This window comes from Triticum aestivum, chromosome 2B (genome assembly GCF_018294505.1).
Source record: "Triticum aestivum cultivar Chinese Spring chromosome 2B, IWGSC CS RefSeq v2.1, whole genome shotgun sequence".
NCBI lineage: Eukaryota > Viridiplantae > Streptophyta > Magnoliopsida > Poales > Poaceae > Triticum > Triticum aestivum.
This window is the reverse complement of record NC_057798.1, coordinates 161,761,663-161,774,925: the sequence shown is the minus strand read 5'-3', so window position 1 is coordinate 161,774,925 and position 13,263 is coordinate 161,761,663. Positions and strand designations below refer to the sequence as shown.

The 13,263-nt window shown below is 43.4% G+C and overlaps 1 protein-coding gene across 1 annotated transcript; it reads right to left on the bottom strand.

The window, feature by feature from the left end:
- Nucleotides 1–9,320: 9,320 nt before the first annotated feature.
- LOC123044083 (putative F-box/LRR-repeat protein 23) lies at nt 9,321–12,653 on the bottom strand. Its single transcript, XM_044466722.1, has 4 exons — nt 12,235–12,653; nt 11,656–11,818; nt 11,235–11,573; nt 9,321–10,440 (listed from the first exon to the last, which is right to left on the bottom strand). Exons 2-4 carry the CDS (start codon nt 11,739–11,741, stop codon nt 9,936–9,938), a joined length of 930 nt encoding a protein of 309 aa, XP_044322657.1. The 5' UTR covers nt 11,742–11,818; nt 12,235–12,653; the 3' UTR covers nt 9,321–9,935.
- Nucleotides 12,654–13,263: the final 610 nt, after the last annotated feature.

The following is a 13,263-nucleotide window of genomic DNA, read 5'->3' as shown; positions in this document are numbered from 1 at the left end:
TGGTCAAGGGTGGGTGGTGTCCATTTGTGTGGCCTCCTCTAGGGACACGTCCATCTAATCCCAAAAGGTGGGCAGAGGATCCACGTGTTGCTCCTCACCCCCAAAAAACAAAGACGAGGGGGTGCTCCTCTAGGTTCACCATTAACGAGAACATGGCACCAATTCGATCGGCAATGAGTCGTAGCCAGAGAGGACACAACTCGTGTCATCTCATGTGGAGGCTAATCGAATGTTGACAGCTCGGGTTAGTAAAAATAGCAATTTGCCACAGTCATTTCGGAGCATCGTCAACCATTCGTCCGCGACGGCGAGCGCAGGTGCGGGGGCCCAGATCTGCTGCTCTAGGGCACCGTCCATCTACGCAGTCTTCTTTAGGGTCATGTCCATATAATCCTAAAAGGAGGCTAGAGGACCCGCGAGCCACTCCTCATCCCCAAAATCAAAGATGAGGGGGTGCTCCTTAAGTGCGCTATTAACCAAGAAGTGGCACCAATTCGGCCAGTAACAAGCTGTAGCCGGAAATGACATGGCTTGTGTCGTCTCTGGTGAAGGCTAGTGGGAGGTTGATAGTTCGGTTGGTCAAAATAGCAATTTGGCACGGTCATTTGGGAGCATCGTCGTTCGTTGGCGGTGGCAGCAGGCGGACAGACCTAGGTTGGATGTGGCAGTTATAGGAAAAAGATGACCAGGGCGTGTTTGGTTACATTGCCAATCGAGCCTAGCACGGCGAGCCTGGCTCTAGTGAGCCGGTTTGAGGGGATCCAGGCAAAAAAAAAACAGATGCACATAATTGGTTGCCAGCATGTACCTAGTTGCATGAGACAACCATTTTTGACCTGGTGTTTGGTTGCCCGCATTGCATTAGGCGCACATATGACATGGTGTTTGGTTGCAACCTGCATAAGGTGTTGTCACCACTTCTAACTAGTCGTGACCTTACCACACACAATCTGAACATAGTGCCAGCTAGTTAAACAAATGACAGTTCATCCTAACTACTATCAAATGACAGTTCAAATTATTAAGAGCCATTGGCTAAATAGGGGATAGTTCATCTGTGTTGCTGCTACCAGATCATCCTCTTCCTCTTCTTTTGCTTCTGCTTCTACTGCTGTTGTTGCTTCTTCTTCTTCCTCCTTTTCTTCAAATCCTGCACTAACCTCTGTTAAGCCACACTGCCTCTGCCCACTCCAACTTTTTGTTCTTCCGAGAGTCATTGTCAAATGCCTCCACACCATGGCCGGAGCTAACAACATCGTCAGGCTCGACCTCTTCCTCCTCAAGTACGTGTTCATCAAAGCCCCACTGGAGGATCCAGTTATGCAGAATGCAACAAGCAAGAACAAGCTTAACCTGAGTGGGGTATGGGTAGAATGGCTTCTGATCCAGGATCTTAAACCTATTCTTTAGAGCTCCAATCCTCTCGACGGTTACTCTAAGGCTAGAGTGTCTGAGATTATACAGCTCCTGTGCGGTCCTAGGATAGTTCCTACCAGAGAACTCGTTGAGATAGTACCTAGTTTTCCTGAAGGGTGGAAGAATACCCGGCCGACATGCATAGCCAATATCTCCAAGGTAGAACTTGTCATCGGGGATGTTGATCCCATCAGGTTGAGTCATGTTGTCACTGAGAATGTTAGCATCATGCGTTGACCCCTCCCAGCCAGCCAACACATATGTGAACTTCAGATCAAAGTCAACAGCAGCAAGCACATTCTGGCTTGTGTAGTGCTTCCTCCCCCTATATGCTGCAGACGGTGACCTAGGAACTCTGGCAGTGACATGAGTACCATCTATTGCCCCAATGCAATCCTGAAAATGGCATCACAAGCCTATGTTAGTGCTCAACTTGAACAATACAAGCATATCAAGCCATGAAAAGTGTATATTGTCAATGCTCACCTTGAAGTATGGATACTATCTTGGGCTTCCACGAATCTTGGGTGGAGTCTGGCCAAATGGTCGCCTGATCATCTCTCCTCTAAGCTCCCCAATAGCAAAAAGCACCTGCTTGAAGTACCTAGAGATGGTCTCCATTGATCTCCTGAACGTGTTGTGAATGACCCTGAACCTCTGGTTATGGCCAACAACATGGAGAAACATGGCCACTTGCTCTTCCACACTGGTGTTGATGTTATCTTGTAGCGGCCCCTGCTCCCGAAGGTCTCGGCAAGCCTGGAAATGGTGCTCTTTTCATTCAAAGCATCCACAGAGCCTCGACGTCATTGCAGTTGTAGATGTAGTTCAGAGTTTGGATCCTCTCGTGTTCCCGGGTAAACAATGGACCATAGCGGATCAAACGTCTCCCAGCACGATGAACAGCTCTCTGGTGCATGAACATGACCCATGCCTGAATTATCCGCCTCATCCATGCGTCCATAACCTAGTAGACATCGACGGTTCGTTCAGTGGGTAATCGATCCTACACCTAGCCTAACGGCCTAACCACCGACCTAACAAAGGGGGGAGGGGGTGCTGCTTACCGGCATCGGAGACGGGGACGACTTAGGGGGAGCCATGGCACAAACAAGGTCGACCATACGGTGGCTAACAGCAAGGGGAGCACCAGGTCTGCCGCAAACGCCACCGCCTCTTTCGCCGCCGCCGCCGCCCCCTCTAGCGCAGATACGAAATCGCAGCCGCCGCCGGTGATGAGGTAGTAGGGAAGAAAGGGGGGTAGTGGCTATGGGTGAGCGAGTGAAAGGGGGTGAGGCTAGATTTGGCGCCGGGACGGCGCGCCAGATTTCCATCTCCCGCCATCCCCCCTCGCCCTCGCCTCGCACGCGCCCGTGCGACCTTGCGCCACACTTAGCCTGGCTCGCGAGAAACTGCCGATCCGAGCATTTCCAGCGAGCCAGGCTGTGGGCTGCTTTGAGAAGCATGCGGTGCAGGCCCAACAGTGAAACCAGGCAACCAAACAGGCCTCTTCCTTCCCGCGCGGGCAACGAAACACGCCTCAGATGAAGTAAGGACTTGGCATGTCCCTTTTGATCTGTGACTACGAAAATCAACTTGCCCCAAACCATTTTCCAGGCAATTTCTTCCTATTATATCATACATTTCCCTTCTAATGGTTCTTAGTAGTTGACCAGGTTGACCAAGCATTTCGTGGGCTTCAACCTAGCCGGCCCAAATGTCAGCCTTCCAATAGTAGGAAGAAAATATTGGGAAGAAAAACCGCGCTTTATGTTCGAGTAGAGCGCATAACGAGCAATCAAAGCTGCAATTCTATTAGGTTGTCCTATATGATATATACTACTCCCTCCGTTCCTAAATATAAGTCTTTGTAAAGATTTCACTATGAACCACTACGGATATATAAATATGCATTTTAAATGTAGATTCATTCATTTTGCTTCGTATGTAGTTCACCTAGTGGAATCCCTACAAAGACTTATATTTAGGAACGGGAGAGTACTACTTATACACATAGCACGTTTGAGTGGGTTCGTCATATGTACGCCCCGAGCCGCCATGTGAACCCAAACACCTTAGAAATACTATGTTTTGCCACCTCTAATCAATCGGATCGACTTCATCATATTGATTATTGTTCTATATTTTATGATGGTATACACATTGTCTTGGTAGATCAATTTTTCTTCATGCCCTTCTAAAAAGACACTCCCTCTATTTTATTTACTTTGCATATTAGTTTTGTTCAAACTTTGTAATTTTGGACCAAATTTATACAAAAAAGTATTAATATTCACAATACCAACTCAATACCATTAGAATCATCATTGAATAATTTCAAAAAAAAATCATCATTGAATAAATTTTCATTTCGTATATATATTTGTTAATGTGGAAGTTTAGGTTGTTTTTTATAATCTTGTTCAAACTTTATAAAGTTTGACTTAGTTCAAAGCTAATATGCGGAGTAAATAAAAACAGAGGGAGTAGTAACTTATCTGTTAATGATAACTCATCAAACAAACGAGCAATTTAACTTTGTAGTGGAAACAAAAATATAATGTATTTGAGACTAAAATCATCAAATGAAAATACATTACAAGCATAGAGTGAGTAATTATACATAACACTTCATAACTAAACATCATACTCATAAATTTAAAGTTGCAACAACATTAACTATAGATAGACTATACTCATAAATTTAAAGTTGCACGACCGGCGCGGTTTCGGAGCCCGATGCCTCGCCATCATGGGTGCCCCTGGGCTTCTTCGGCACTGGCATTGCATCATCGACGGAGACTTGTGCATCGGCAGCGAGGTGCTCCTCCACCACGTGCGGGTCGGCGAGAAGGGGGTGACCGCCTCAACATCAGCCTTCTCGACGACGAGATACGCCTCGGCAGCAAGGTGTCGCTCCTCCTCCCATGGTTGGGGGGGACCACGGCATCGTCGCCATGCACCGCCATGCCTACTCCCCCTCTACCTCCTCCTCCGACGAGCTCCAGCCGAAAGCCTCCTCATCGCCTTCGTCGAGCTCGAGGAATCATACGACACTATGACGGCAGGAGTGCTGGAATGAGTACGCGAAACCATTGGTCGGGAGCAGCCTCACCATGGCAAATTTGGGCCTGATTCCGGCGAGGTTTGGGAAAAATGGGTTGCAGCAAGAAAGACCTTGGCTTTGTGAAGGGTGGCGGTGGGAATTTATAATGGTGAGGAGGTGAATCGGCGTTGGGCCGGCTAGTGGGCCACTTTATCGAGGGAGAGGAGGCAAAGCGGGTGATCAAATGTATTTGGAACGCTTAAGTCTAAGATGATACACAAAAAAACATCATACATCATTGACTGATCACCAGTGATGAGTAAGGGTTAGATATAACTCATTAATCAGTTATCTTTGACCGACTTGAAATTAGCCGGTCTGCGGTGAGTGGCTAGAATAACCCCTCGACAATCATCACTGACACCACTTTGTTGGCCGGTCAGTGATGACCCTCATCAATGACACATGGTCGGTGGTCGGACAGTGATGAGGGGTCAATAGTGTTCGCAAATATGGAGCCCTGGTAGCCACGTGTGCTAAAGAGGTGTGTTGTAAGGGTGTACCGGACCACACCAATTTCAGAGGTGTGCTTTCAATAACGAATGGTGTGGTTCATATAAAGCTTGCCGACAAGATGAAGTCGCCCTTTTTTATCATCATGTTTACGAGTGAAAGGCCACATATATAAGTTCCGGAAGGTTGACAGAATACGTGTTTTATATAGTTCAAATGACAGAGAGAATAACAGCATATATGTGCGATGAGATACGTGTTCTATAGTTCAAATGATGTGCTTTCGTTCTTTGCCTGTGCCACTAAGCCACGCCACAAAGTTCTTCAGCCAAATAATAATCAACCCAAGAATGATATGAACTACGAGTAGTGATGATGCTTTGGTTTCTGGTCATTTGTAGGTCACAAAAATAATATACTCCCTCCGAGGGAGCAAGTAACAATGACATTAGTCATATAGGACAAGAACTAAAGGAAATATCTACTGTACCTCTCACTGTCGAATGATTTTGCAGAAGCACCTTCTCACTAAAATCCGCGTGGTCTGTCGGCATGGCGCTTGCCGCAGTCTTCCCTGGCGCCGAGTTCTGCCACAGCCATCAAAATTGGCAGCCCCCACTGCGACAGCGCAGAAATAGTGGTCTCTAACGCAGTCACCTTCAGATTGCAACTGAAACTCTCCTCGTCGCAGTCACACTGCTGCAGCTTTGTGAAACAGCTGATGGGCCAAGATTGCCAAGGTAAAGGCTTTATACATTACAGTATTATTTTGTAAACGAGGTAAATGCTTTATATGATGATCAAAATACTCATCATGAGAAATTGTGGAATTCTTGACCCATACAATTCAATATCCAACCCGTTAGTTTTTACATGCATACAACCAAATCTCCAGATGATCACAACTTCACAAGCAATCATAGCTTACACAAGGAGAAGAACCATGCCCCTACTAATCTAAAGCAGTACATTAAATTTAGGAAGAAGAATTATTTTCAAAAAAAAAGGAAGAATTGTTACTTAGTCCAAAATGCTCTACCAATCGAACAGGAACCAGGGAGGCTCAGAAGAAATGATATGAGGCAACCGCATGCAGCAGAAGGGGAGTGTCATGGCATTGGTATTCAAGTCCCAAATCAGATGTGTCACCCACTATAAAAAAAACAAGAAAGTACTCCTCGATTTTTTTTTCAGACATATTGACACATCGAACCAACAAACTCATAGAATTAAATATAAATCTAAGGTTTTTAAGCTGGACTGCTTCACTTCCATGGGTAGGTTCTCTCTTTTGTATATTCCTCCCTCTAACCAGGTACATTTTGGACTCTGCTCCTTTGTTTTCATTTTTGATAAAAGACTGGGGGTTGTTGCTTGCAATACATAGTAAAAAAACATATTTGTCCTTGGTGACTCACATCCATGGTATAATCTAAGATAACAGAGAAATATTTGGCCACTTTGGCAATCTTGATATAGATTTGCAACGACAACAACCATAAGAGAAAGCAACTGATCTTGAATTTTATGTCTAAGATAACGATAATGAATCTCTTTGTTTTAAGTATGTGTAAGATAATCTCTTGCATTTCGAAGTCAAATTCTACAACCATCTCCACACAAGCTAAGAAATTACCATTGGAGTCATCATAAAGTTGCTCGTTTGATCCTCTAAAAGTCAAATTGCGATTACCAAGAAATTCCATAGTGATGACTATTCTGAATAAAACTTGCCTTATGTGTTTCGTCTCCTTTGTGATTTGCCGTTGTGACTCTTTGTCAATTGTTTCATGCTTGCTTACTCTAGTTCTCATTTCATTCCAAGAGTTTATATTATCAATATGCTTAACACTATCCACATGTTCTTTCAGTGTCTCATTAGCATGCCTCCAATCACTAAATCCATCATGCCCCAATGAACTCTTGCACTTCATAATTGAAAAGCTTACAGCCAAAAAAAAACACTTTATTGGCGTGTTTTGAATAAAATAACCATTTTCTATCACACACACACACCCCTCTTCATTGCTCATTTTTCTAGAGTAAGAATGGCTATGCGAAAAATGTCTTGAATTTCCATCAAAAGAATTTTCAAAATGTTCTTCCATTTTAGGTCCCCTGTCCATTGCCTCTACCTAAAATGGAAGAAGAAAAGACTGGAGAAGGGGCCTAAAGTGGAAGAAGAAATACAGAGTGCCCTTTGGATGGAAATCCAAGACAGTTTCCGTATAGCTATTACTCTAGAAAATTGAGCAATGGAGATATGTGTGATAGAAAAAGGTTAGTTTATTCGAAACACGCCAAAAAAGTGTTTTTTTTCTGTTTTAAGCTTTTCAATTCTGACAAACGCAAGAGTTCATTGGGGCATGATGGATTTAGTGATTGGAGACATATTAATGAGACTGAAAGAACGTGAAGCTAGTGTCGAGCATATTACCAACATGAACTCTTTGAATGAACTGAGGATTAGACTGAGCAAGCATGAAACAATTGACAAACAGCTACAACAAGAAAGGAGAATGAATTCATAAGGCAAGTTATATTAAGAATAGTGGTCATTGTGAAAAAAATCATATAAGCGCAATTCGGCTTTTAAAGATCAAGTGAGCAACTTTATGATGACTCCAATGATAATTTCGTAGCTTGTATGGAGATGATTGCAGAATTTGACTTGGTGATGCAAGAGCATTTAAGATGTATTCAAAACAAAGAGATTCATTATCATTATCTTAGCCATAAAATTCAAAATGAGTTGATTTCTCTTATGGTTGTTGACATTACAAATTTTATCAAGATTTTCAAAGTGCACAAATATTTCTCTATTATCCTAAATTGTAATCCGGATGTGAGTCACCAAAAACAAATGAGTATGTTGGTTTGATGTGTTCATACGTTTGATAGGAAAAAAATGAGTACTTGGGTTTTTAAAGTGGTTGGCACCCATCTATTTTGGGACTTTTCATGGTATTAGTTGATTCTATGAAGTCCTTCTGCCGTAATAGATGAGATTTGGGGGGGGGGGGGGGGGGGGGGAGGTTATGATAATGGTTCTAATATGAAATGAAAATAAAAGGGGCCGGGGGTGCAAAGTCGGTTAATTGGGATAAATTCAAGAGCTTTGATATGTCATGTGCTTGCCAGTCTTAATCTCACTTTCGTGATATGGCTAAATTTTATGGTAAATATGTTTCCTTTTTTAGAATTATATAACGAATATATGTATTATTTTCTGATTCTACCAAAAGATGAAAAAATTTGATGAGCCATTTGGGCGATTTACCTGTGAAATCTTTGAACAATACTCGTTTGGATAGTCGGATCAGAAGTGTGAAAGCAATTAGATTTCAAGCTCCTAAGCTAAGATCAACTTTGCCTGAGTGGTACCGTATCCAAGGATAGGGGTGATGAAGTGATTGGCAGCTATGAGTTTATACTTGGTATGGTCATTTGGCATGTCATTCTATTTGTTGTAGATACAGTGAGCATGAAGTTGCAATCACCATCCATGTGTGTTGAGTCCCCCATAATACAAATAGAAGGTATGAGGAATTACTTTGACACTTGCAGAAATGAAGGGTTTGATTCTAGTGTGATCATTGCTAAAGAAATCGCAACTAAAATAGATGTTGAGCCATCATTTCCAGTAAAGCTTCGTACTCCCAGGAAGAAGCAATTTGATGAAATTGATCATCTTAGAACCAAGATTGAGAAGGATTTTGAAGTTAATTAGTTTTTGTTTATGGTTGATAAGGCAACCAATTCATTGAAAAGCTTATTCGAGGAACTCCAAATCATTCATACACATATTTGGAATTTTAATGAGTTTAACGGCCTTGAAGTTATTGAACCGTTCTGAACAAAAAGACAGTTGTCATAATTTTGCAAGTTCTTTCTCTTCAGATGGTTCATGTGACGTTGAATATAAGTGTTACGTTGACTTTGGCCAATGGACCAATGTATGGTATGGAGATTTTTTATTTTGTCAAAGTAGCTTGTTATCCTAATATTTCCACTGCATATCAGATTTTATATTTACTATGCCTGTTACTGTGGCATCAGCTGAAAGAAAAAATTTAAAGTTGAAACTGTTGAAGAACTACCTGAGATCTGAATTTTAGAAGAAAATTCAGTATCTGGTCATTTCTAGGTCACAACAGGTGAATTAAAAAAAATTCTAAGTAACAGCGGTATTGATCATGTAGGACAAGAATTAAAGAAAATATCTACCTCTCAAAGTCGAATGTCGACAAGGCGGAGTTTGTAGAAGACTTCAGATTGCAACTGAAACTCTGCTCGTTGCAGTCACACTACTGCCGCTTTGTGAAACAACAGACGGGCAAGTATGAGCGAAGACTGCGGAGGTAAAGGCTTTATATGATTATCAGATACTCAGCACCAACAAATTCTAGAATTCTTGACTCTGTATTCTCAACCCATACAATCTCCTCCCCTGCTCTTCAATATCCAACCTGTTAGTTTTTACCAACATACAATCACATCTCCAAATGATCACAAACAATCATAGCTTACACATCAAGAAGAACCATGCCCCTACTAATCTTAAAGCGGTACAATAAATTTACAAAGAACCGCTTCTAGTCCAAAATGCTCCACCAATCGAACAGGAACCAGGAAGGCTCAGAAGAAATGATATGTGGCAACCGCATGCAGCAAGAGGGGCGCGCCATGGCATTGGTGATGGTGATGGTGATGTGTGTGCTGTGCTGGATGCAGACGTAGCAGGTGACTAAGGGGTCAACACTGTATGCACGAGCTTGGGAACTTCTTAGAACACCACAAACCAGAGTTTACCTCCGCATTTGGTCTGCAGTATAAATATCACAGATTACCAATGTGAATAGCCACTTGAACCCTTCATGCCATATCCCAAATGACAAAAGTAGCCATGCTAGACCAATATATAGATAGATTGATAGCCGCTGGAGACAAATCATCACATTTAGGAAGATCTCCAATCGTCAAACTTGTCAGTGAAAACGCTATCATCAGGGTGAAAAATGTAACGGGAGCGCACGTTTTGCATATGCTGCAAAGGGGGTAGAATCAGCGTCTTGATCCTTGAACACTTCGCTCGCAGGGTTCCATCCACAACGATGTTGCTACAGTTGCGCACGCAGAGGCGCTCCATGTGAGGGCAGCCATCGATGATGGCAACCAGCTCCTCTGTCATGATATCACTATTGACGAGAGTAAGGTATCGCAGCTCGTGCATCATCTCAATTCCAAGTGCCCCATCTCTTATACCCCCATACGGCCCTTGCCGCAACATGAGACGCTTCAGCTGCACACATGCTCTGCTGGTGACCTCATATGCGTCACCATCAACAAATGGACATAGGGAAATAAGAAGTTCTTCGAGCAGAGGAAGCTTGATTATCAGCTCAGTGAATGCTTCGTTGGTGACATTGCAATAGTCAAGGCTGAGGCTCTTAAGAGACGGCGATCTGCGGAAAAAAGAGAAGGAGATCATAACATTGTTGTAGCATTAGGGCATAACGAGAATCAACGTGCTCTTTTTTGGCAACTAGCGTAACGCCCGAGCTTTGCTACGGAATCAAAAATAATAATTTAGTTTTACTGGGTTAGTAGTAGATAACAACCAATGCTCGTGCAACGCTGCGAAGAAAAAACTCAACAAAGCAGCCAACATTGCACTTGTGAAAACTGCAGCGGTGGAGGGCACTATTGCAAGATATGGTTTTTCCCCTTCCAATTGGAGAGGTCTGGTGGGTTCTAGATGGATGAGGGAGATTGGGATGGAGTGGGTGTGTGAACTCACCACCACTGCCACTAACTCCAATTTATAAGATGTACTCCCTCCGTTCCAAAATAGATGACTCAACTTTGTATAAAGTTAGTATAAAGTTGAGTCATCTATTTTGGAACGGAGGGAGTAGTAGAGATGATCTACCTACAGGCTACAACTTTTGGCTTTATAATTTCCTGTATAAAACTAAGCATGGAGAGCAAATAATGTGATTACAACAGCTAAACATCAAGTACTCATGTATGTGTGATCTCATCTATACAAACCACTAGTTTGACTGCATTCACTCAGAAATCCCTGAACGAATCTCATCTATGCGAACTAGTTTCACTACACCCGTTAACGAATCAGCGAGCGGTACCCAATAAATTAAGAGGCCACCCGATTTTAGATTGAAAGAAGAACAAAACAACTAGTTTGTGTGGTCAGATTTGGAATTTAGACGTAAATATTGTACTAAAACAAGAGTACCTTTCTGCAATATACTTGAGAAGCTGATCAGTAACAAACTCGCTCCCTGCAAACACCTCGAGCTCCCCATTGGAGCGGTCCACGGCGGCTTTTGCCATTGCACACAAGACATCGCGTCTCTTTTTCTTCTTCCCTCGCAGGACATCATGGTGCTCCATGTCGACATATCGCCATAAACTAGGTACTTTTGCCGCCTCGAGCCATGAGTGGCACACTAGGCCTGCACCCATGAGAATATCAACTGCGCCGAGTTTGGCAAAGACCGAAGCAAGCACATCAAGAGGCAGCTCGGACCAGTCCCTGACGGCTTCTGGCTGCACCTCCATTTCATGGGAATGACTGCAAAGAAAGGGTGGCATCACTGATAACAAACTACTCGGACTGATTGATCAAAGAACAGAAGTTGGCAATCATAGGGTACCTTAGGCGGCGGCGACAGACACCCCGCGAGACAACAAACGAGGCGCCGCTCATCATTACTGGGGACTGATGGGAAGCTTGAAGCATCCTTCTGAAACGCTAGCTCGTGAAAGAGCTCTTTTGTTACAAAAAATCAGCAGTGAAATCTAACTCCCCGGAATAACCTGTTTCGGGAAAAAGAAATAGCAAGCAACATGTGTGAGCTGCACAGCTAGAATTTCTTATCAGTTACACCAAAATGAGTGAGCCGAATGCATGACGCATTGAAATTTCAGATTTCTACAACAAACTGCAGCTACATAACTGGAGAAATTGGTAACAAAAGACAGAGAATTCATCAAAGCGCTGCTCACAGTCACACCAAAATGAGTGGGCTGATTGCATGACGCATTGAAATTTCAGATCTTTACAAGAAACTGGAGCCACAGAACTGGAGAAATTGGTAACAAAATACGGAGAATCCATCAAAACGCTGCTCGCAGTCACAGGAAGGCACCCTAAATTATCGATTTTTATCCTTTTTCGCAGGTAAAAAGGGGGAAAGTCGTAATCTTTTTGCGGTTAAGAAGGTAAAAGTTACCTAATCACAGCAAAAGACGGCAAGGAGGCCGCCGTGAGCTCATCTGCGGTCCGCTCCCCGAACGCCCTCCGCCACCCGCCGCGCCAGACCCGTGAGGACGCGCTCACGGCCACGGCGACCCGGCGTACCTCCACCAGCGAGCGAACCTTGTACCTTGGAATGCCTTCCCTGCCCTAGCGAGGTCAGATCCGGCGGCGGCGCACCCACGCCTGGTCTTGCGCCGCCCGGAGGCTGGTCGTGACCTCGGCAGGGGATGTGAAGTCACGCTCGGAGCAGGAAGACGGCGGTAGGGCCGTCACCTGGACACCGCCAAAAGCGCCGCTCCTCGTCGTCGTCGCTGCCCCTGTCTGGCGAGAGAGAGGTGGATGCGGAGGTGCGGAGGCCGAACCACTCGGGAACAGTTGAAATACCCCCGTTTGTACTCTGTCGCCGTTTCCTTCTTCTTTTGAGATTTTTTTCAGGGAATCCTTTTTTTTTTGAGACAATTCAGGGAATCCTTTTGAGATAAGGAACGGAAACTAATAATTGTTGGGCCATTAACACACTAATACCAACCACAGGCCCGTAAGGCCCAATTTGCCCAATGTGCCTTCTTTCATCGGGGTTTTTTTTTCGGCCGGGAACATAGCTCCAAGTTTATTCATTTGCAAAGTTCATAGGGATCATTACACGATCATGAAGTAAACAAAATTTCGCTATACTATGAGCTACGCGCACCCTGCACCGGGCGCTAAATCTTTTTTGACTAGATTTTTACTTTTTTTCTCTTCCTTTTGGTTTTTTATTCCTTTTTCTTTTTACATGTGCCTTATTTTCATTCCATGAATAATTTTAGACTTTGTGACATTTTAAATTTGTAGACATTTATGTACTTTACTACAAATTTAAAAGGACCATCATGATTTTTTTTGAATTCATCAACAATTTCTAAATTATTTAACATTTCTTAAAGTAAGCGAAAAAATATTAAATTTTGTGAATATTTTAAAATTTCATGAACATTCTTAAAACTCATGATTTATTAGAAAA